The sequence below is a fragment of the Natator depressus genome, chromosome 8 (genome assembly GCF_965152275.1).
Source record: "Natator depressus isolate rNatDep1 chromosome 8, rNatDep2.hap1, whole genome shotgun sequence".
NCBI classification, from domain to species: Eukaryota; Metazoa; Chordata; order Testudines; family Cheloniidae; genus Natator; species Natator depressus.
In genome coordinates this window covers 39,024,399-39,049,339 of record NC_134241.1, presented here as the reverse complement: position 1 = coordinate 39,049,339, position 24,941 = coordinate 39,024,399, and the positions used below count along the sequence as shown (strand labels likewise).

At 47.9% G+C, this 24,941-nt stretch overlaps 1 protein-coding gene across 2 annotated transcripts in view; it reads right to left on the bottom strand.

The window, feature by feature from the left end:
• The window catches only part of PCDH1 (protocadherin 1), a 137,976-nt gene that overhangs the window by 10,166 nt on the left and 102,869 nt on the right, over positions 1–24,941 (bottom strand). The window contains exon 5 of one of the 2 annotated variants that reach the window (XM_074960816.1): positions 5,152–5,195. The exons of the other annotated variant lie outside the window; for it this stretch is intronic. Coding sequence (XP_074816917.1) covers positions 5,170–5,195 — 26 coding nt within the window. The 3' untranslated portion in view covers positions 5,152–5,169. The remainder of the gene's footprint in view (positions 1–5,151; positions 5,196–24,941) is intronic. 2 annotated transcript variants of the gene reach the window in all.

Sequence of the window (24,941 nt, the reverse complement as noted above, 5' to 3'; positions counted from 1 at the left end):
CAAGAAGCAATGGTCTCAAGTTGCAGTTGGGGAGGTCTAGGTTGGATCTTAGGAAACACTCTTTCACTAGGAGGGTGGTGAAGCACTGGAATGGGTTACCTAGGGAGCTGGTGGAATCTCCATCCTTAGAGGTTTTTAAAGGCCCGGCTTGACAAAGCCTTGGCTGGGATGATTTAGCTGGTGTTGGTCCTGCTTTGAGCAGGGGGTTGGACTAGATGACCTTCTGAGGTCTCTTCCATCCCTGATATTTTATGATTCTACGATCTCTGGGCACCAGGCACTCCCCCATCTTGGGCACAACTAGGCATCTCTGGGAACCAGCCACTTTCTCTACTGAAGCACAGCCAGCCACCCCTGGGCACAGGTCACTCCCCTATTTCAGGCACAGCCAGGCATCGTTGGGCACCAGTCATTCCTCTGCACCAGGCACAAGCAGGCTGTACCAAGTACCAATTGCTCTTCTGCCCTTGGGACAGCCAAGTAATTGGAATACCAGTCACAGAAATCCCCCCACCCCGCTCACCACTCTCCCAAATGGACACACACATACCAGGGCCTCCTCGCTCTACGCACAGAACACCCCCCTCCAGAGCACCCACCTAGAGAGATCCAGCCAGGTGCTGGGACCCAAGGGAGGCTGCTTCGGCCTCTTTTATTTTTGTGCTGCAGGGATCACACAATACCACACACACTACTACCTTCTACCTCTCTGTCACTCTCACCCACAGACACTATACCACACACGTGATACCCGGGTCTCTCTCTCTCATACACACACACTGCCACAAACACTATTCTCTTCTGCCTCTGTCACCCTCCGGGCCACACACTATACCACACAGAGAACACCAACTCTCTCTCTCTCCCACACACACAGATACACACAATGCCCCACACACTACTCCCTTCTGCCTCTCTGTCACCTTCACCCACAATACCACATATGCAACATCCTCTCTCTCTCACACACACACACCCACACATACACACAGTGCCACACACACACACTACTCCTTTCTGCCTCTCTGTCACCCTCAGCCACACACACACTATACCACGCACGCAACACTCCTGTGTCTCTCTCTCTGTCTCTCTCTCACACACACACATACACACAGTGACACACTACTACTTTCTGCCTCTCTGTCACTCACACCCACTATACCACACACGCAACACCCTCTCTCTCACACACACACATACACACACAATGCCATACACACTACTCCCTTCTGCCTCTCTGTCACCCTCACCGCCAACGCATTATACTACACATGCAAGCCCCCCCCACACACATACACAGTGCCACACACACTATACCACATACACAACACCCCGCCCTCTCTCTGACACACATACACATACACACAGTGCTACACACTACTCCTGTCTGTCTCTCTGTCACTCACCCCCCCACACTATACCACACTCACAACACCCCTCTCTCTCTCTCACACACACACACATGTAATGCCATACACACTACTCCCTTCTGCCTCTCTGTCACCCTCACCGCCAACACATTATACCACAAATGCAAGCCCCCCCACACACACATACACAGTGTCACACACGCTACTCCCTTCTGCCTCTCTGTCACCCTCAGCCACACACAGTATACCACGCATGCAACACCCCCCCTCTCTCTCACACAAACACACACACACACACAATGCCACACACACTACTCCCTTCTGCCTCTGTCACAGACAATACCACACCACCCCTCTTTCACACACACCATACCCGCAACACCCCTCTTTCACACACACATACACACAATACCACATGCACCACACCACCACACACTATGCCACACACACAACACCCCCTCTCTCTCACATATACACAAACACACAATACCACACACACTACTCTTCTGCATCTGTCATCCTCACCCACACACACTATACCATGAATGCAACACCCCTCTCTCTCTCACACACATACATACACACAATGCCAGATACACTGTTCTCTTCTGCCTCTGTCACCCTCACAACCACACACTATACCACACACAAAACACCCCCCCTCTCTCTCTTACACGCACACATACACACAATGGCACACACACTACTCCCTTCTGCTTGTCACCCTCACCCCCACACACTATACCACACACACAACACCCCCCCATGCACACACCTACACACAATGCCACACACACTATTCTCTTCTGCCTCTGTCACCCTCCCCACCACACACTATACCACACATAGAACACCCCTCTCTCTCTCTCACATACACACACATAAACACAATGCCAAACACACTACTTCCTTCTGCCCCTCTGTCATCATCACCCATAAACACGAAATCATGCATTCAACACCCCCGCCTCACACACACACACACAATGCCACACACACACAATGCCACACACACTACACCCTTCTGCCTATGTCGCCCTCACCCCCACACACTATAGCACACATGCAACACCCCCCCCCCTCTCTCTCTCTCACACACACATATACACAATGCCACGCACTAGTCCCTTCTGCCTCTTTGTCATCCTCACCCACACACACTATACCACGCATGCAACACCCCTCTGTCTCTCACACACACACAATGCCACACACACTACTCCCTTATGCCTCTCTGTCACCCTCATCCCCACACAGTATACCACGCACACAACACCCCTCTCTCTCACACACATAAACACATGCACACAATGCCATATACACTTCTCCCTTCTGCCTCTGTGTCACCCCCATCCAGAACACATTATACCACACACATTACACCTCTCTCTCTCTCTCTCTCACACACACACACACACACACACACACAATGCCACATATACTACTCCTCTGCACACACAATACCACACACACTATATTCCTATGCACACAACATTCCTTTCTCACACACACACATTACATCCTCCACACATTATAACACACATAATACACCCCCACACTATACATCTCTCACATACACTGTGCTATTGAGAATACATCCACACACAGTATACCACAAATACACTCCACATACTCAACACCACACACAATACGCCTCAAAACATGTGGGATTCCCCTCAATATGCTACACTGCAGACACACAATACTGTTCCAGAGAGACACAATATATCTACAATACTGCCACCACACACAAACTCATCACACATACACAATTTTTCCAACACATAAATACATGACACAATGCTGGATATATACATCAAATACTCAGACACAATATCCACACATATACACAATACTCTCCCCATCTCCTCCACAGACACCTTATACCCCCCCCCCCGCCACAGAAATACTACATCGCACAGATAACAGTATCCCCCCCGCATCACCCTCCCCCAATACTCTGGTTCCCAAGGAGAACACTGTACTGTACAAACACGTGCACAGTGCTTCTCCACCCCGGAAACACCATCTCTCTCTCTCTCTCTCTCTCACACACACACACACACTACTCCCCCACAGAAACAGGCATACAATACCACAATTTGGGGGAGAAAGACCACCCAACTGCCACATCGCCAGCCCAGAACCTGGAGTGTGACACAGCATCAGACATTGCTGCTACCCACAGAGGGTCCCCATGTCACTCCCACTGTCATGAATATGGGGGGAAGGGTAGTAACCTTTATGTATGATTGGCAGCTGTAGTGGATTGCCTTTCCTGTAAAGGGTTAAGCAGTTCAAATAACCTACTTAGCAGCTGACCAGAAGGACCAAAGAGGAAAGAAGATACTTTCAAATCTGGGCGGGGGAAGGATTGTTTTGTTATTCTGTGTGTTGTTCCCTCTCTGGAGGGAGAAGCCAAGCAGACACAATATCTCCTAAAACATATATCTGGAATAATCCATCTAAAACCACAGAAACTGTGAGTAGGGCAAGGAAATGCGTTATGTTATCTCTTGTTTTGGCTTGTGAATTTCCCTATGCTACAGAGTTAGTTTCATTCCTGTTTTTGTAACTGTGAAGCTGAGCCCAGAGGGGAATCCTCTGTGTTTTAAATCTTTTATTACCCTGTAAAGTTACCTTCCATCCTGATTTTGCAGGTGTGATTCTTTTACTTTTTTCTTTATAATAAAAGTTCTTCTTTTAAGAACCTGACTGATTTCAGTGTCCTAAAGACAAAGGTTCTGGTTGAGCTCACATTGCTAAGGCAACTGGTTGGTATTTTAGTCTCAAGCCTCCCCAGAAAAGGGAGTAAAGGGGCTTGGGGGGATATATTGGGAGGATAGGGATTCCAAGTGACCCTTCCCTGAATTTTTGTGTAAATCACTTGGTGGTGGCAGCAATATACCGTCCAAAGACAAGGAAAGGAATTTGTGCCTTGGAGAAGTTTTAACTTAAGCTGGTAGAATATAAGCTTAGGGGGTCTTTCATGTTGGACCCCACATCTGTACCCCAGAGTTCAGAGTGTGTGGGGGGAACCCTGACACCCACTGAAAATCCTTCCCAGTTCTACTGTGCCCCAATGCCCCTCTCCAATAGCTCCCTTCCATTGCCTGCTCCCCTTCCCACAGCTCTGAGCTCTTGGGCACAGTGACTCTTGAGTCTTCTCTGGCACTGGTTTCACACAAGGCAGACTTCCTACAAGTAAATACATAAGTTCACTAAGCCAGGTCCCCGAAGAGCCAGGGCTTAAAATCTGAGCTCAGTGAGTCAGGGGATTGGCACCACGGATCAGGTGCTGGGGATCAGAGGTCAAGCCACACAGATTGGATGCTTGAGTCAGAGGTGAGAGCTATGGGGCTAGGAGCTGCAGGTCAGACAGAAAGGGTTGGCACTGGGAGTCAGAGTTAATGATCAACTGATGTTCTTGAAATTGTTGTTTTTCAAAAATAACCCATCAGCCACCACACTCCACACCTCCAGCTCCTGAAATAACTGTGTCACCCCCACTGGTTTCCCGCAGCTCCTGCAGTGACTGCCTCATCCCCACTGCTTCCCACCCGCTGCTCCGGCATCACCTGTGTGGTCCCCATAGTGCCCTCCACACCACTGGCTACTGCAGCGGCTGTATCATGCCCACAGGTTCTCCCTCCCCCAGCTCCTGTATCGGTTATGTCACCCCCTGTGAGTCCCTCCCGTGGGCAGGGAGGCTCCTCCCATGGCCCATCCCCTGGGGCACATTAGCTGCAACACCCTGGTGGAAGCCGTGCGGACATACCTCGGTTCAGAGCCCCATTCACAGCCTGTTCCGCTCAGGGGACTCTAATGAGGAGCAGAAAAAGGACGACAGGGTCATATCATTATACAGCCCCCAGTCTACACACTCCCCACAGGACCCTGCCAGCCCCTCCAGCCTGCATCAGCCCGCACCTGCATCTCTGCCTTGCACCTCTTTCCCCCAGGCTTCCTCTGATATCTGCTGTCTTTACCAGTGACTTGGGTGCCACTGGCCCCACCCTAGGCTCCACCAGACTATCTGGCCAACACTGCCCAATGAGGTCTTCCTCTAACCTGCTCCTCCTAACCTGCTCCAGTTCCCCCAGACCTCCACTGGCCCCCGCTCAGCCTCTGCAGAACCCCAGCCAGTACCACCCACCTCCAACCTTCACTAGTCCCCTGTCTTTGCCAGCCCTTCCCCACCACTGACCATGCCAGCTCCCAGCCTCTGGATCTCTCTCCTTTCCCACCAGTTTTTCTTCACTCTCCACAACTCTGCTTTCTTTCTGCCACCCTCCATATACAGAGCCCTGCCAAATTTACGGTCCATTTCAGTCAATTTCACAGTCATAGGATTTTAAAATTTGTAAATTTCATGATTTCAGCTATTTACATCTAAAATTTCATGGTGTTGTAATCATAGGGGTCCTGACACAAAAAGAAGTTGTGTGTGTGTGGGGGGGTTGCAAGATTATTGTAGGGGGGGTTGCAGTGCTACCACCCTTACTTCTGCGCTCCTGCTGACGGTGGCGTTGTCATCAGAGCTGGGCAGCTGGAGAGCGGCGGCTGCTGGCAGGGAGCCCAGCCTTGAAGGCAGAGCCACTGCCAGCAGCAGCACAGAAGTAAGGGTGGCACAGTATGGTATTGCCACCCTTACTTCTGCGCTGCTGCCTGCAGAGTTGGGCCCTCAGTCAGCAGCCGCCGCTCTCTGGCCATCCAGCTCTGAAAGCAACGCAGAGGTAACGGTGGCAATACCAAGTCCCCTGTAAAATTCTTTATGACCCCCCTGCAACTCCCTTTTGGGTCAGGACCCCCAACTTGAGAAAGGCTGGCTTCTCCCATGAAATCTGTATAGTATAGGGTAAAAGCACTCACAAGACCAGATTTCACGGGCTGTGACTCATGTTTCATGGCCACGAATTTAGTAGGGCCCTATCTATATCCAACTCCATCACCAAGCAACTCCCTGCCCCAGAGCTTGGCACTGGAGTTAGATTAGGGCAGGGGACACCTGACTAGTAGAGCACAAAGCCCTTCATGCACAAAGACACAGGCACTCCCACATCAGACATGGACATGCCCACTCACACTCATGGACATGCCCAGTCACACACTCACAGATGTGCACAATCACACAAACATGCACATTCACACAAAGGGACATGCACAGTCACACGCTCACACTCACATACACTCACACAGACATGCATACATACATGCATGGGCAAACGTGCTCTCACACACCTGGATGCGAACACTCACACACACAGACGGGCACAAATAAATGGACACATCACAGTGATGTCCATTTGCTCAGCTGCAAAATCAGGTGCTCACCCATGACAGGTGCGAATGACAAAAGGCTTGCACATGCCCACATGAAAACACCTGATTTGCCTGCGCAGGCCCGAGGAGCTCAACTGCACTTAGGAGGGAGGGGAGGCAGCGTTGGTATGGGCCATGCTATTTCCAGGGGCTGTGCATCTGAGTGTGTCTGTGCATGGAAGGGAGTAAAAATTTGGGACTCAGTGAGGGCTACGTGTGTTTGTGCAAAACCTTTTCGAAATCCCTATAAATGCCCAGAGAAATGGACAAGTAGTGCTTTCAGCATTGTGTAAGCTGGGGGGTCAGGCAAGGTGAGGGGGACTGCAGTGGGGGGGCATAAGGGAGCAGTAAGCAACGATAAGGGGGAGGGAAGCATGTAGGGCCAAGAAAATCAGGGGGTAGGATGGAGGGAAGAGGATGCTGAGCCAATGACGGAGGGTGCAGGGAGAGATGAGTGGGACAATAGGAAAGTGCCTGGGGATAGGTAGTGAAAGGCAGGCAGCTGGCAGAGGGAGGCAGGCTGAGAGAGCTGGCATGGCAACATTATGGAGAGGGACAAGAAGTGGGGTGGGTAGGGGTGGTGAAGCACAGCAGGGGAGTACATTGGGGATAGTCAAGAGAGTGTTGCGAAGGGGTGCATGGGTGAGCATGGCAAGGTGCTGTGCATGTGCAGAAGGGACGGGGTAGGGCAGTGGGGCAGGGAGCATAGCAAGGAGGGAAGGGATTGAAGAGTAGGGTGAAGAGGGATGGGGGAATGAGGTGGGAGTATGGGAGAACATGGTGCAGCAGCAAGGGACGATAACTGTGGCGTGGGAGGGACAATGGACCGCGGTGGAGTGGGGGAGCACAGAAGAGTGTGGGAAAGCAAAAGAGGAATGGCAGTGTGGTGGGCTGGGAGTGTGCAGAGAGGGAAATGGGGGGGTATGGCAGGGTGGGAAGGGGCAGGGAAGCACAGCAGTGGAGGGAGCACTGGGGGAACACAATGAGATGTGGGATTCACATATTTTAAGAGCAGGAGGGACCAACAGATCATCCAGTCTGACCTGCTGTGTAGCCCAAGCCAGAGAACTTCAACCATTCATTCCTGTACTGGGCCCAGTAACTTGTGTTTGACTAAAGCATCTTCCAGAGAGGCAGTCAGCTGGATATGAAGACATCAAGAGCTAGAGAATACACCAGTTCCCTTGGCAGTTTGTTCCCAGGGTTAATCACCTTCATAGCTAAGATGATATTCCTTATTTCTAATGTGAAAGTCTTGCTTTAGTTTCCAGCCATTGGCTCTTGCACTTTCTCTGCTAGAAATATTTTCATCCCATGAAAGCACTTACACAGTGAAATCATAGCCTGTAAGTCTTCTTTTTGAAGCGCACAGATTAAGCTCCATCAGCATCTCACTCCAGCATCTTCTCCAGCCCTTGCAGTGTGACAGCTGGGACTATTTCTAACATGCCTCCCCTTAGGGCTGAGAACAGTACAGTGATTCCCGGAACAACCACCCAAACACTGCACTACACTTCAAAAATGTCCCTTGGTGTTGATTCCCTCAGAAAGGGCTCTTCTGAAAATGATAAACACTCAGGTTCCTGCTTCCCTGGGCACCGCACCTCAACAGCAATGAACCTTCGAGGTATCACTTCCCTACAGCCCTGCTCCCCTGGGCAACACACCCCTATGGCAATGAACCTTTGTGGTATAAGTTCTACACTGCCCTGCTCCCCTGCGCACTGCACCCCTATGGCAATGAGTATTCGCGGTATCACTTCCCTGCAGCACTGCACCCCTGGGAAACACACCCCAATGGCAATGAACTTTCATGGCATCAATTCCCTACCACTCTGCTAGACTGGGCACTGTGCAATGAACCGTTGCGGTATCACTTCCCCACTGGCCTGCTCCCCTGGGAACCGCAACCCTATGGAAATAAATTTTTGCTGTACCACTTCCATACGGTCCTGCACCCCTGGTTACAGCACCTATGGCAATGAACCGTCACTTCCCTAGCGCCCTGATCCCTTTGGCAACAAAACCCTGTGGCAATAAACCTTGGTGGCATCACTTTAGAATCTGCTAAACATACTGCTCCCCTGCATACTATGGCAATGAAACTTTGCGGTATCACTTCTATACTGTCCTGCTCCCCTGCACCCCGAGGACAAAGAAACTTCGCAGCGTCACTTCCTTAGCACCCTGCTCCCCTGCGCGCCGCACCTCTATGGCAATGAACCTTCGGGGGAACACTTCTCTACTGCCGTACTGCCATGGGCACTGCACCCCTATGGCAATGAACCTTTGCAGTATCACTTCCCTAACACCCTGCTCTCCTGGGCACTGCACCCCTATGGAAATGAACCTTCACAGGAATACTTCCCTACTGCCCTGCTCCAGTAGGCACAGCATAGCTATGGCAATGAACCACGACATCAATTCCCTATGTCCCAGCTCCCCTGGGCACCGCACCCCTATGGAAATGAACCTTGGGGGGCATCACTTCCCTTCATAGAATCATTGTATCATAGAATATCAGGGTTGGAAGGGACCTCAGGAAGTCATCTAGTCCAACCCCCTGCTCAAAGCAGGACCAATCCCCAACTAAATCATCCCAGTCAGAGCTTTGACAAGCCTGACCTTAAAAACTTCAAAGGAAGGAGATTCCACCACCTCCCTAGGTAACAGCATTCCAGTGCTTCAGCACCCTCCCAGTGAAAAAGTTTTTCCTAATATCCAACCTAAACTTCCCCCACTGCAACTTGAGACCATTACTCCTCGTTCTGTCATCTGCTACCACTGAGAACAGTCTAGCTCCATCCTCTTTGGAACCCCCTTTCAGCTTGTTGAAAGCAGCTATCAAATCCCCCCTCATTCTTCTCTTCCGCAGACTAAACAATCTCAGTTCCCTCAGCCTCTCCTCATAAGTCATGTGTTCCAGTCCCCATATCATTTTTGTTGCCCTCCGCTGGACTTTGTCCAATTTTTTCACATCCTTCTTGTAGTGTGGGGCCCAAAACTGGACACAGTACTCCAGATGAGGCCTCACCAATGTCGAATAGAGGGGAACAATCACGTCCCTCAATCTGCTGGCAATGCCCCTACTTATACATCCCAAAATGCCATTGGCCTTCTTGGCAACAACGGCACACTGTTGACTCATATCCAACTTCTCGTCCACTGTAACCCCTAGGTCCTTTTCTGCAGAACTGCTGCCTAGCCATTCGGTCTCTAGTCTGTAGCGGAGCATGGGATTCTTCCTTCCTAAGTGCAGGATTCTGCACTTGTCCTTGTTGAACCTCATCAGATTTCTTTTGGCCCAATCCTCCAATTTGTCTAGATACCTCTGTATCCTATCCCTACCCTCCAGGTTATCTACCTCTCCTCCCAGTTCAGTGTCGTCTGCAAACTTGCTGAGGGTGCAATCCACACCATCCTCCAGATCATTAATGAAGATATTGAACAAAACCGGCCCGAGTACCGACTCTTGGAGCACTCCGCTTGATACCGGCTGCCAACTAGACATGGAGCCATTCATCACTACCCACTGAGCCCGACAATATCGCCAGCTTTCTATCCGCCTTATAGTTCATTCATCCAGCCCATTCTTCTTTAACTTGCTGGCAAAAATACTGTGGGAGACTGTGGCAAAAGCTTTGCTAAAGTCAAGGAACAACACGTCCACTGCTTTCCCCTCATCCACGGAGCCAGTTATCTCGTCATAGAAGACAATTATCAAAGAATCATAGAATCATAGAATATCAGGGTTGGAAGGGACCTCAGGAGGTCATCTAGTCCAACCCCCTGCTCAAAGCAGGACCAATCCCCAATCAAATCATCCCAGCCAGGGCTTTGTCAAGCCTGACCTTAAAAACTTCAAAGGAAGGAGATACCACCACCTCCCTAGGTAACAGCATTCCAATGCTTCACCACCCTCCCAGTAAAAAAGATTTTCCTAATATCCAACCTAAACTTCCCCCACTGCAACTTGGACCATTACTCCTTGTCCTGTCCTCTTCTACCACTGAGAATAGTCTAGAACCATCCTCTCTGGAACCACCTCTCAGGTAGTTGAAAGCAGCTATCAAATCCCCCCTCATTCTTCTCTTCCGTAGACTAAACATTCCCGGTTCCCTCAGCCTCTCCTCATAATTCATGTGTTCCAGACCCCTAATCATTTTTGTTGCCCTTCGCTGGACTCTCTCCAATTTATCCACATCCTTCTTGTAGTGTGGGGCCCAAAACTGGGCACAGTACTCCAGATGAGGCCTCACCAATGTCGAATAGAGGGGAACGATCACGTCCCTCGATCTGCTCTCTATGCCCCTACTTATACATCCCAAAATGCCATTGGCCTTCTTGGCAACAACGGCACACTGCTGACTCATATCCAGCTTCTCGTCCACTGTAACCCCTAGGTCCTTTTCCGCAGAACTGCTGCCTAGCCATTCGGTCCCTAGTCTGTAGCGGTGCATTGGGTTCTTCCGTCCTAAGTGCAGGACCCTGCACTTATCCTTATTGAACCTCATCAGGTTTCTTTTGGCCCAATCCTCCAATTTGTCTAGGTCCCTCTGTTTCCTATCCCTGCCCTCCAGCGTATCTACCACTCCTCCCAGTTTAGTATCATCCGCAAATTTGCTGAGAGTGCAATCCACACCATCCTCCAGATCATTTATGAAGATATTGAACAAAACTGGCCCCAGGACCGACCCCTGGGGCACTCCACTTGACACCGGCTGCCAACTAGACATGGAGCCATTTATCACTACCCGTTGAGCCCGACAATCTAGCCAGCTTTCTACCCACCTTATAGTGCATTCATCCAGCCCATACTTCTTTAACTTGCTGACAAGAATACTGTGGGAGACCGTGTCAAAAGCTTTGCTAAAGTCAAGAAACAATACATCCACTGCTTTCCCTTCATCCACAGAACCAGTAATCTCATCATAAAAGGCGATTAGATTAGTCAGGCATGACTTGCCCTTGGTGAATCCATGCTGACTGTTCCTGATCACTTTCCTCTCCTCTAAGTGCTTCAGGATTGATTCCTTGAGGACCTGCTCCGTGATTTTTCCAGGGACTGAGGTGAGGCTGACCGGCCTGTAGTTCCCAGGATCCTCCTTCTTCCCTTTTTTAAAGATGGACCCGACATTAGCCTTTTTCTAGTCGTCCGGGACTTCCCCCGATCGCCATGTGTTTTCAAAGATAATGGCCAATGGCTCTGCAATCACATCCACCAACTCCTTTAGCACTCTCGGATGCAGCGCATCCAGCCCCATGGACTTGTGCTCATCCAGCTTTTCTAAATAGCCCCGAACCACTTCTTTCTCCACAGAGGGCTGGTACCTCCTCCCCATGCTGTGCTGCCCAGTGCAGTAGTCTGGGAGCTGACCTTGTTTGTGAAGACAGAGGCAAAAAAAGCATTGAGTACATTAGCTTTTTCCACATCCTCTGTCACTAGGTTGCCTCCCTCTTTCATTAAGGGGCCCACGCTTTCCTTGACCTTCTTCTTGTTGCTAACATACCTGAAGAAACCCGTCTTGTTACTCTTAACATCTCTTGCTAGCTGCAACTCCAAGTGTGATTTGGCCTTCCTGATTTCACTCCTGCATGCCCGAGCAATATTTTTATACTCTTCCCTGGTCATTTGTCCAAACTTCCACTTCTTGTAAGCTTCTTTTTTGTGTTTAAGATCAGCAAGGATTTCACTGTTAAGCCATGCTGGTCGCATGCCATATTTACTATTCTTTCTACACATCCCTTCCACCCTACTCTCCTGGGCACCGCACCCTAATGCCAATGAACCTTCGCAGCATCACTTCCCTACCACCCTGCTCCCCTGGGCAATGCACCCCTATGGCAATGAACCATCATGGTACCAATTCCCTACGGCCCTGCTCCCCGGGCTCCACACTCTATGGAAATAAACCTTCCCTACCACCCTGCTTACCTGGACATCACACTCCTATGGCAACGAACTTTCGCAGTGTCACTTCTCTACTGCCCTGATCCCCTGGGCACCTCAGCCCTATGGCAATGAACGACAGCATCACTTCCCTACTACCCTGCGTGTCACTGGGCAATACACTCCTATGGCAATGACCTTTGTGGCATCACTTCCCTACCACTCTGCTGCCATGTGTGCCGCACCCCTATGGCAATGAACCACGGCATCACTTCCCTACAGACCTGCTTCCCTGGGCACCGCACTGCTATGGAAATGAACCTTCGCGGTTTCACCTCCCTACCACCCTGCTATCTGGGCACCTTATCCCTATGGGAATGAACCACAATATCACGTCCCTACTGCCCTGTTCCACTGCGCACCGCAAAAGTACAGCAATGAACCTTTGCGGCATCTGTTCCCTACGGCCCTGCTCACCTGGACACCACACCCATATGGCAATGAACATTAGCGGAATCAATTCCCTACCGACCTGCTGCCCTGGGCACCTCACCCCTATGACAAAGAACCACGGGATCACATCCGCACCGCCCTGTTCTACTGCACACCGCACCCATATGGCAATGAACCATCGCGGTATCTCTTCCCTACCACGCTCCTCCCCTGCACACCGCACCACTATTGCAATGAACATACGTGGCATCACTTCCCTACCTCCCAGCTGCTCTGGGCACCTTACTCCCATGGCAATGAACCACGGCATCACAACTCTACGGCCCTGTTCCACTGCACACCGGAACTGTACGGCAATGAACCTTCACGGCATCAATTCCTTACCGCCCTGCTCCACTGGGCATCGCACCCCTATGGCAATGAACCACGGCATCGCATCCCTACTGCCCGGTTCCACTGTGCACTACAACCGTACGGCAATGAACCTTCACGGCATCACTTCCTAACAGTCCTGCTCCCTTGGACACTGCACCACTGTGATAATGAAAATTCACGGAATAACTTCCCTACCACTCTGCTGCCCTCGGCACCTCACCCCTAAGGCAAAGAACCTTTGCAGCATCACCTCCCTACAGCCTGGCTCCCCTGGGCAAAACACCGCTAAGGCAATGAACTTTTGCAGCATCGCGTCCCCACCACTCTGCTCCACTGGTCACCGTACCCCAATGGCAATGAAACTTGATGGCATCACTTCCCTGCAGCCCTGCTCCCCTGAGCATCACACCCCTGTGGCAATGAACATTTGCAGAATCAATTCCCTACTGCCCTGCTGCCCTGGGCACCTTACCCCATGGCAATGAACAACAGCATCACTTTCCTACTGCCCTGTGTCACTGGGTGCCATACCCCTATGGCAGGGGTTCTCAAATTGAGGTCAGGACCCCTCAGGGGGCCGTGAGGTTATTACATTGGGGGGTTCGCAAGCTGTCAGCCTCCACCCCAAACCCCGCTTTTCCTCCAGCATTTACAATGGTGTTAAAAATATAAAAATGTGTTTTTAATTTATAAGGGGGGGGGGTTGCACTCAGAGACTTGCTATGTGAAAGGGGTCACCAGTACAAAAGTTTGAGAACTACTGCGCTAAGGTAATAAACCACAGCATCAAGTCCCTACCACCCTGTTTCAATCCGCACCGGAAACATATGGCAATGAATCTTCGTGGCATCACCTCCACACCGTCCTGATCCCCTGGACAGCGCACCCCTATGGCAATGAACATTTACAAAAACACTTCCCTACTGCCCTGCAGCCCTGGGCACCGACCCCTATGGCAATGGACCATGGCATCATGTCCTTACAGCCCTGTTCCACTGTGTACCACACCCCTATAGCAATGAACCATTGCGGTATCTCTTCCCTACTGCCCTGCTGCCCTGGGCACGGCACATCTATGGCAAAGAACCTTGGCGGCATTACTTCCCTACAGCCTGGCTCGTCTGGGTAAAACACCGCTAAGGCAATGAACTTTCATGGTATCACTTCCCTACCGCCCTGCTCCACTGGGCACAGTACCCCTATGGCAATGAACCACAGCATCACTTCCCTGCAGTTCTGCTTTCCCGGGCACCGCACCACTATGGAAATAAATCTTCGTGGCATCATTTCCCTACTACCCTGCTTCCCTGGACACCACACCTCTATGGCAAAGAACCACAATATCATGTCCCTACCGCTCTGTTCCACTGTGCACTGCAACCATATGCAATGAACCTTAGCAGTATCACTTCCCTACTGACCTGCTTCCCTGGACACTGCACCCCTATGGCAATGAACCTTTGCAGCATCACTTCCCAACTGCCCTGCTGCACTGGAAACTGCACCCCTATGGCAATGAACCTTCACGGCATCACTTCCCTATCGCCCTGCTGCACTGGGCACTGCACCCCTATGTCAATGAACCTTCGCGGCATCACTTCCCTACTGCCCTGCTCCCCTGTGCACTGTATCCCTATGGCTACGAACCCTGGCGGCATCATTTCCCCAATGCCCTGCTTCCCTGTGCACCATATCCCAATGACAACGAACCTTTGCGGCATCACTTCCCTATCGCCCTGCTACCCCGGGCATTGCACCTCTATGTCTATGAACCTTCGTATCATCACTTCCCTACAGCTCCGCTCCCCTGGGCACCTCTCTGCTACAGTGCTACTTCCCCCTAACAGGTTTCAGAGTAGCAGCCGTGTTAGTCTGTATCCACAAAAAGAACAGGAGTACTTGTGGCACCTTAGAGACTAATACATTTATTTGAGCATAAGCTTTCACGGGTACAGCCCACTTCATCGGCATGCATCTGCAGTATTCCCCCTGGGCACCCTTCCCTCATATTGCATCTCACATGGGATGTGGCTGCTCTGTATTGGATCCCTCTGGGTACTGTTCCTGGGTACTGACAACAACACCACAGCCCTTCTCTCTGGAGGCAGTTGTGAGTGGGCCACGTACAGATCTCAATAGTCCTAAGTACCCTCCTTTGAATTCCCAGGGCGAGAGTGCTGAGCAGCCTGGCCCTCCCAATTCAGCATGCCAGACCTCCTCAAAAGCAAGGTTCAGCAGGCGCTTGGCTTGGCAGAAGCTTAATAGCTCTCACCCAAACTGCCCTTTGAACTGACTTTTTTGAAGGATTGGCCATGCTGTGAGTTCCCACTCATGTACCCCCCTCCACCCTGTCCACCCAGATCTGGATATTAGACCATCCAGACAGCAGCCTGTTCTCCCAACCCACAACCTCAGACAGCCTTGGGCACAGCATCTGCCTTATACTGCCAAAGGGCACACAGAGGTTCCTGGCTTAGGGAAGGAGCGGCCAGCAATGCAGCCTCCCTGAGCTCCCCATACCAGCTTTGTTAAGATCCCTGCCTTCCTATCACTGCACATGGACACAGGCCAGAGAGCTTTGCCTCCCGCACAGCATAGCACCAATTTCACTTTCCATCCCTTGAGGCAGGCTGCTGGAATGGTGCCTACTTCCACAAGAGGAAGCAATGAATTGGAGCAGATCACTGTGGAAAGAGATCCTAGAGATCGAGGATCTGCAGAGTAAGGGATGAAAACACATACACACAGAGAGTCCCTGGGCCCCACATCAGTCCCTATGGCACTCAGACTGACAGCTTCTGGGACCCTACCCCATCCCTCCAACATTCCAATAGACAGTTTCCAAGCCTCAACAGTATACCCCCAACACCCAGACAGTTGCTCCTGAGCACCAACACCATCCCTCCAACACCCAGACAGCTTCTGAGCCCCAGCACCATCACAACAATGTGCAGACAGAGGCTTCCAGGACCCCAGCATCATCACAGCAAAACCCAGGTAGACAGCTACAGAGATCCAATTCTGACCCTGTGACTCCAACAAAGGTGGCTCCTGGGTCCCAACATGATATTTACAAAATTGGACAGCTGGCACACAAGACCCAATACCTGTTCCTAAACACTCATACAGATGGCTCCCTAAACCCAACATTGTCCATACACAGAAATGGCTCCCTGGACCCAACATTGACCTCCTACAACACCCAGACGGACAGTTCCCAAAACCTAACACCATCCCTACAACACCTTCACAGAAGGATCCTCAGAACTAGTGCTGACCACCACAACAAAAAGACAGATGTCTCACAAGTCCCAACAACACACACACAGCTCCCCAGGACCAACACTCATCCCTACAACACCTGGATAGATGGCTCCCCTGGCACCAAACAATGGCACCTAAATCACACATATGGACAGCTCTTTCTGGAATTAACCACTTCTACTAAATCCAGACAGTGGGCTCCAGAAACCAAACAATGGCCCTAGAACATACCAGAATAACTCCTACAAAACCAAGGCAACTGTTTTCCCAAACCCCATCTAAACACGCCACCACCAAGACAGGGGGCTGTCCCAGACCAAACATTGGCTCCTATCATACCTAGATAGACAAGCTCCAGAGAGCAGCACCAATCCCCACAGCACTCAAACAGCTGACTCCTCAGACTCTGCCAAAGCCCTCACAGCACCCAGACACAAGACTATTGTTATTGACAAACAATAACCTCTTCAAACTCCAGACAGCTCCCAGACTCCACACTGGTCCCAACAACACCCAGATGGATAGTTATTCAAGACCATATTCAAGCCTCTACAACAGACAAATTAGATTTTAAGGTTTTGGTACTGGAGGCATTTCTTCCTTTGTGTTTATACAGAGCCTAGAATAATGGGCTTCCATTCCTGATCAGGATCTTTATGCACCATCATAATAAACATAACAATAATTACATTTTAAAAATTATGTTAAAGAATATTATGAAGGTTACAAAGTCAAGCACTCAAAAGTTAGGAAATGTCAGAATTAGGGTTGTCCATGCAAGCTTAATTCATCTCCCTTGCATGTATTATGATGCAGTCTTTAATTACATAATCCCATACCATTTTTTTCACAGAACCCCTGCCTCATTCAGTGCACTAGATGGACGATGCTCTGTAGTCTGTAGGAGTCCCACCACATTTGGTGCAGAAGCTATAAGGTGTGTAGCAAGTGAGGCAGGGGATTGCAAGAAGTTCCTAGTCGAAAGCATAGAAGTGCTAGAGTTTCTCAATTAAATGGCAGAATGCATTTTTTATCATGGACAAAACAACATATTTCCCCTAGCTTCATTCTCTGAAATGACTGAACTGGTTTTGCTGAAACTTTCCCAAAATATTCAGCCAGAGGTAGATGCTGATCAGGGAATATTTAAGCCTTAACAGTTAAAAGTTTGACAAAGTTATAAGCACCTGAAAATGGGGTCCTACAATAGAAAGTGTTGGGCTATCTTAACACAGGGTTTGCTACCTGCAGTGCCTATACTATGCTAATAATTTATTTAAAATTACATCCTGAAACCTACACTATCCAGATAGACAGCTGGTCCCAATTGAGCCCCGTGACACCCACATAGACAGCTCTGCAGATTAACCATTGTCCAAATAACAGTCCTTGCAACATCTTGACAAGCAGCTCCCCAGACTGACTAAGGACTCTTGCCATACCAGAACAGATATATTCCTGGATCAACCAATGGCTTTGCAATATCCAGTCTGGAAGTTGTCCAGACTGACTAACAGCCTTAGCAATAGGCAGCTCCTTGAACTGACCAAAGACCTCAGCAAAAAAACACATAGAATGCTTTGCAGACCGAGATACTAGTGGAAAGGAAAGAGTGTTAACATCTTATGGAAAGCAGTCTCATCATACGTTTTTTTCTCAGATACAGAACAGAAATATTAATTGAACACTTTTGCATTTTCTGCATGATAATGTGCAAAAGAATAAAGTCCAGACCATGATATTTATTCTTGGTGCTATGGCCGATGAATAAAGCTGAAAACAATTATGAGCCACATGAGCTAGGAGGAAGAATTTAACCAGAAAAATATGAATGATAATTGAGAATTGTTTAAGAACATGGTACTAGATACCCACCCAAAAAGTCACAATTGAGGAAGAAGGCCATATTGGTTAAAAAACTGACCTCGTTTAGAGGAGAAGTGAAGGCAACTATAAAAAATAAAAATAATAATATATAACAAATAGAAGTTAATAGTAATGAATATAAATAAGAGGCTTGCAATTGTAGAAAATTGATAAGGGAGCCAAAGGAACACAAGGATAAATCTATGACTATCAGAGTAAAGGAAAATAAGAGGGAATTTTAAAAGTATATTAGGAACAAAAAGAAACCGGACAGTGGTATTGGTCCATTACTGGATGGAAATAGTAGAATTATCAATAATAATGCAGAAAAGGCAAAAGTGTCCAATTAATATTTCTGTTCTGTATTTAAGAAAAAAATATATTATGAGACTGCTTTCCGTAAGATGATAACACTCTTTCCTTGTTAAATAGCTGCTACTAATATTAGACATTCTTAAATCAGTAGGTCCAGATAACTTGCATCCAAGAGTTTTCAAAGATCTGACTGAGCAGTCAGTCAGGACTGTTAACTGGACTGTTAATGTTGTTTTTCAGTTAGACTGGAACACCAGGGAAGTTTCAGAAGACTGGAAGAAAGATAAAGTTGTGCCAACATTTAGAAAGCGTAAATGGGATGGCCCTAGTAATTATAGGTCTGTCATTCTGACATACAGCCCAGGCAAGATAATGGAGTGGCTGACATGGGATTTGATTAATAAAGAATGAAAGGAGGGTAGTATTATTAATGCCATTTAACACCAGTTTATAGAAAATAGATCCTGTCATACTAACTTGATATCTTTTTTTGATGAGATTATAAATTTGATTGATAAAGGTGACAGAGTTGATGTAACATGCTTAGACTTCTGTAAGGCATTTGACTTGGTATGGCATGATACTTGGATTTAAAAACTACAAAGATGTAAATTGAACATGGCATACATTAAATAGATTAAAAGACGGCTAACTGATAGGTCTGAAAATGTAACTGTAAACAGGAACTCATCGAACAGGTGTGTTCCTCTAGTCAGGTCCTCCAGAGATAGATTCTTGGCCCTACACTATTTAACATTTTTATTAATAACCTGAAAGAAAACATAAAATCATCCCTGATAAAGTTGGAAGACGGCACAAAAATTGGGGGAGTTGTAAATAATGAAAAGGACAGATCACTGTTACAGAGCAGTCTGGATTGCTTGGTAAGGTGGGCACAATGGTTATTAGCCAAGATGGTTAGGAATGCAACCCCATGATCTGGGTGTCCCTAGCCTCTGATTGCAAGAAACTGGGAGTGGACGACAGGGGATGGATCACTTGATGATCACTCACCTATTCTGTTCATTCCCTCTGATGTACCTGGCATTGGCCACTATTGGAAGACAGGATACTGGACTAAATGAACCATTGGTCTCATCCAGTATGGCTGTTCTTATGTTCAGCAAACAATATGCATTTTAATATGGCTAAATATAACTATATACATCTAGGAACAAAGAATGTAGGCCATAGTTACAGGATGGGGGGCTATGCTGCGAAGCAGTGACTCTGAAAAAGGTTTGTGGGTCATAAGCCCCCAGTGTGACACTGTGACAAAAGGGATAATGTGATTCTTGGATACACGGGATTCTCAAGTAGGAGCAGAGAGGTTATTTTACCTCTGTATTTGGCATTGCTTCAACTACTCCTGGAATACTGTGTCCAGTTCTGGTGCTCACAGTTCAAGAACAGTGTTGATAAATTGGAGAGGGTTCACAGCAGAGCCACAAGAATGGTTAACACATTAGAAAACCTGCCTTATAGTGATAGACTGAAGGAGCTCAATCTATTTAGCTTAACAAAGAGAAGGTTAAGGGGGCACGTGATTATAGTCTGTAAATACCTATATGGGAAGCATATATTTAATAATGGGCTCTTTAGTCTAGCAGAGAAAGTATTACACGATCCAGTGGGTGGAAGTTGAAGCTAGACAAATTCAGACTGGAAATAAGGCGTAAATTTTTAACAATGAGGGTAATTAACCACTGGAATAATTTACCATGGGTCACAGTCAATTTTCCATCACTGACAATTCTGTAATTAAGATTGGATGTTTTTCTAAGAGATCTGGTCTAGGAATTATTTGAGGGCAGGTCTCTGGCCTGTGTTATACAGGGGGACAGACTAGATGATCACAGTGGGCCCTTCTGGCCTTGCAATCTATGAATCTGTTAAAGTGAATCTGTGAGCCCATCTGGTACCTGGGCAAGTGTCAGGAAAGGAATGACACACCATAGCACAGCAGCTCCTGCTCTTCTCCCTCTGAAATGTGGAGATGGGATTGCCCAGCAGAATGGCTTTCTGGCTTCTGTGCATTCAGCCCTCCCCTGCATTGGCTTAAATGTCTGTGCAAATACGCATGGGAACACACACATGCCACTCACACAAGGCTTCAACTCATACACCCCCTTATAGGTAATATCCTACTTGTCACACGCATACACCACTGTCTCTTGCATGCGTCCCTTCTTGACCCTTTTCACAGACATCTCTCTTGTGCAGCAATCCCTATGAACAGGATTCTCCATACTCCTGCAGGATTCCAAGTGGTGAATCTGACCTGCCTAGCTGCTCATCCTGCTATTTCTATTGCTGAGTACTTCAGCTCCTCTGATCCAGAGAAGGAAGTCACCTGTGCCAACACCTCACACAAGCCCCCTGTCTCTCTGCCATCTGCTTTATGACTTGACAGAGCCAGTGATAGCCTGGGACAGCCTCTGCCAAGGTGGGTGGACTGGGAGTGCTTGAGCCCATATGATGAAGGGGTTGGGCCAGGCTGGGAATTGGGCTTGTTCTATTAGGAGTGGGTTGGGAGTGCCAGGCCTGTGTACTGAGTAACAAGAGATAAAATGGAGCCATCGATTAGCCCCTCCCGGGAGCCCTGTGTGTGCTGACCCTGGCACTGCTCCCAACTTCTCCACAGAGCCTGCTAGTAGGGGCTGGTTGGTGCATAGCTCTGGCACCAAGCCCTCTGCTGTGCTGCTCTTTCCAGGTGATCCTGTGAGATGCAGGAATGTGCCTTATCCAGAGCTCCTGCCCACTATAGGGATACAGGACTGGAAGGGACCTGCTGGATCACCAAGTTCCATCTCCCGCTATTGCAGGCAGCCCTGTCATATAATCTCATTTATAAACTTATCATGCTCCATCTTAAATCAGTTTGGGTGTTTGCCCCCACAACCCCTAATTGGGAGGCTGCTCCAGAACTTCCTTCCTCTGATGGTTGGAAGCCCTCTTCTCACTTTCAGCCTGAGCGTGTTCAAGGCCAGTTTATCCCCATTTGTTCTTGTGCTAGCATTGGCCTTTGGCTTCAATAGCACTGCCTCAGGCAGTACTCCTGCCTGTAAGAACGTAAGAACAGCCATACTGGGTCAGATCAAAGGTCCATCCAGCCCAGTATCCTGTCTACCGACAGTGGCCAATACCAGGTGCCCCAGAGGGAGTGAATCTAACAGGTAATGATCAAGTGATCTCTCTCCTGCCATCCATCTCCACCCTCTGACAAACAGAGGCTAGGGACACCATTCTTTACTCATCCTGGCTAATAGCCATTAATGGACTTAACCTCCATGAATTTATCTAGTTCTCTTTTAAACCCTGTTATAGTCCTAGCCTTCACAACCTCCTCAGGCAAGAAGTTCCACAGGTTGACTGTGCGCTGAGTGAAGAAGAACTTCCTTTTATTTGTTTTAAACCTGCTGCCCATTAATTTCATTTGATGGCCCCTAGTTCTTATATTATGGAAACAAGTAAATAACTTTTTCTTAATCACTTTCTCCACACCACTCATGATTTTATATACCTCTATCAAATCCCCCCTTAGTCTCCTCTTTTCCAAGCTGAAAAGTCCTTGCCTCTTCAATCTCTCCTCATATGGGACCCGTTCCAAACCCCTAATCATTTTAGTTGCCCTTTTCTGAACCTTTTCTAATGCCAGTATATCTTTTTTGAGATGAGGGGACCACAGCTGTAAGCAGTATTCAAGATGTGGGCGTACCATGGATTTATATAAGGGCAATAATATATTCTCCGTCTTATTCGCTATCCCTTTTTTAATGATTCCTAACATCCCTTTTGCTTTTTTGACTGCCGCTGCACACTGCATGGACGTCTTCAGAGAACTATCCACAATGACGCCAAGATCTTTCTCCTGATTAGTTGTAGCTAAATTAGCCCCCATCATATTGTATGTATAGTTGGGGTTATTTTCTCCAATGTGCATTACTTTACATTTATCCACATTAAATTTCATTTGCCATTTTGTTGCCCAATCACTTAGTTTTGTGAGATCTTTTTGAAGTTCTTCACAGTCTGCTTTGGTCTTAACTATCTTGAGCAGTTTAGTAGCATCTGCAAACTTTGCCACCTCACTGTTTACCCCTTTCTCCAGATCATTTTATGAATAGGTTGAATAGGGTTGGTCCTAGGACTGACCCTTGGGGAACACCACCAGTTACCTCTCTCCATTCTGAAAATGTACCATTTATTCCTACCCTTTGTTCCCTGTCTTTTAACCAGTTCTCAGTCCATGAAAGGATCTTCCCTCTTATCCCATGACAACTCAATTTACGTAAGAGCCTTTGGTGAGGGACCTTGTCAAAGGCTTTCTGGAAATCTAACTACACTATGTCCACTGGATCCCCCTTCTCCACATGTTTGTTGACCCCCTCAAAGAACTCTAATAGATTAGTAAGACATGATCTCCCTTTACAGAAACATATTGACTTTTGCGCAACAATTTATGTTCTTCTATGTGTCTGACAATTTTATTCTTTACTATTGTTTCAACTAATTTGCCCGGTACTGACGTTAGACTTACTGGTCTGTAATTGCCAGGATCACCTCTAGAGCCCTTCTTAAATATTGGCGTTACATTAGCTGTCTTCCAGTCATTGGGTACAGTAGCTGATTTAAGGGACAGGTTACAAACCATAGTTAATAGTTCTGCAATTTCACATTTGAGTTCTTTCAGAACTCTTGGGTGAATGCCATCTGGTCCTGGTGACTTGTTACTGTTAAGTTTCTCAATTAATTCCAAAACCTCCTCTAGTGTCACTTCAATCTGTAACAATTCCTCAGATTTGTCACCTACAAAAGACGGCTCAGGTTTGGGAATCTCCCTAACATCCTCAGCCATGAAGACTGAAGCAAAGAATTGGGATAGGGGAGGGATAGCTCAGGGGTTTGAGCTTTGGTCTGCTAAACCCAGGCTTGTGAGTTCAATCCTTGAGGGGGCCATTTAGGGATATGGGGCAAAAATTGGGGATTGGTCCTGCTTTGAGCAGGGGGTTGGACTAGATGACCTCCTGAGGTCCCTTCCAACCCTGATATTCTATGATTCTATGGAGAGTTTCTCTGCAATGACTTTATTGTCTTTAAGTGTTCCTTTTGTATCTTGATCGTCCAGGGGCCCCACTGGTTGTTTAGCAGACTTCCTGCTTCTGACATACTTAAAAAACATTTTGTTATTACCCTTTGAGTTTTTGGCTAGCTGTTCTTCAAACTCCTTTTTGGCTTTTCTTATTACATTTTTACATTTAATTTGGCAGTGTTTATGCGCCTTTCTATTTACCTCACTAGGATTTGACTTTCACTTTTTAAACGATACCTTTTTTTCTCTCACTGCTTCTTTTACATGGTTGTTAAGCCACGGTGGCTCTTTTTTAGTTCTTTTACTGTGTTTTTTAATTTGGGGTATACATGTAAGTTGAGCCTCTATTATGGTGTCTTTGAAAAGTGTCCATGCAGCTTGCAGGGATTCCACTCTAGTCACTGTACCTTTTAATTTCTGTTTACCTTACCTCCTCATTTTTGCATAGTTCCCCTTTCTGAAAGTAAATGCCACAGTGTTGGGCTATTGAGGTATTCTTCCCACCACAGGAATGTTAAATGTTATTATATTATGGACACTATTTCCAGGCAGTCGTGTTATAGTTACCTCTTGGACCAGATCCTGTGCTCCACTCAGGAATAGATTGAGAGTTGCCTCTCCCCTTGTGGGTTCCTGTAACAGCTGCTCCAAGAAGCAGTCATTTAAAGTATCGAGAAATTTTGTCTCTGCATTTCGTTCTGAGGTGACATGTACCCAGTCAATAGGGGGATAATTGAAATCCCCCACTATTATTGAGTTTTTTATTTTGATAGTCTCTCTAATCTCCCTTAGCATTTCATCGTCACTATCACTGTCCTGGTCAGGTGGTCGATAATAGATCCCCACTGTTATATTCTTATTAGAGTATGGAACTACTATCCATAGAGATTCTATGGAACATGTGGATTCATTTAAGATTTTTATTTCATTTGATTCTACATTTTATTTCACGTATAGTGCCAATCCCTGCCCCAGTACGACCTGTTCTGTC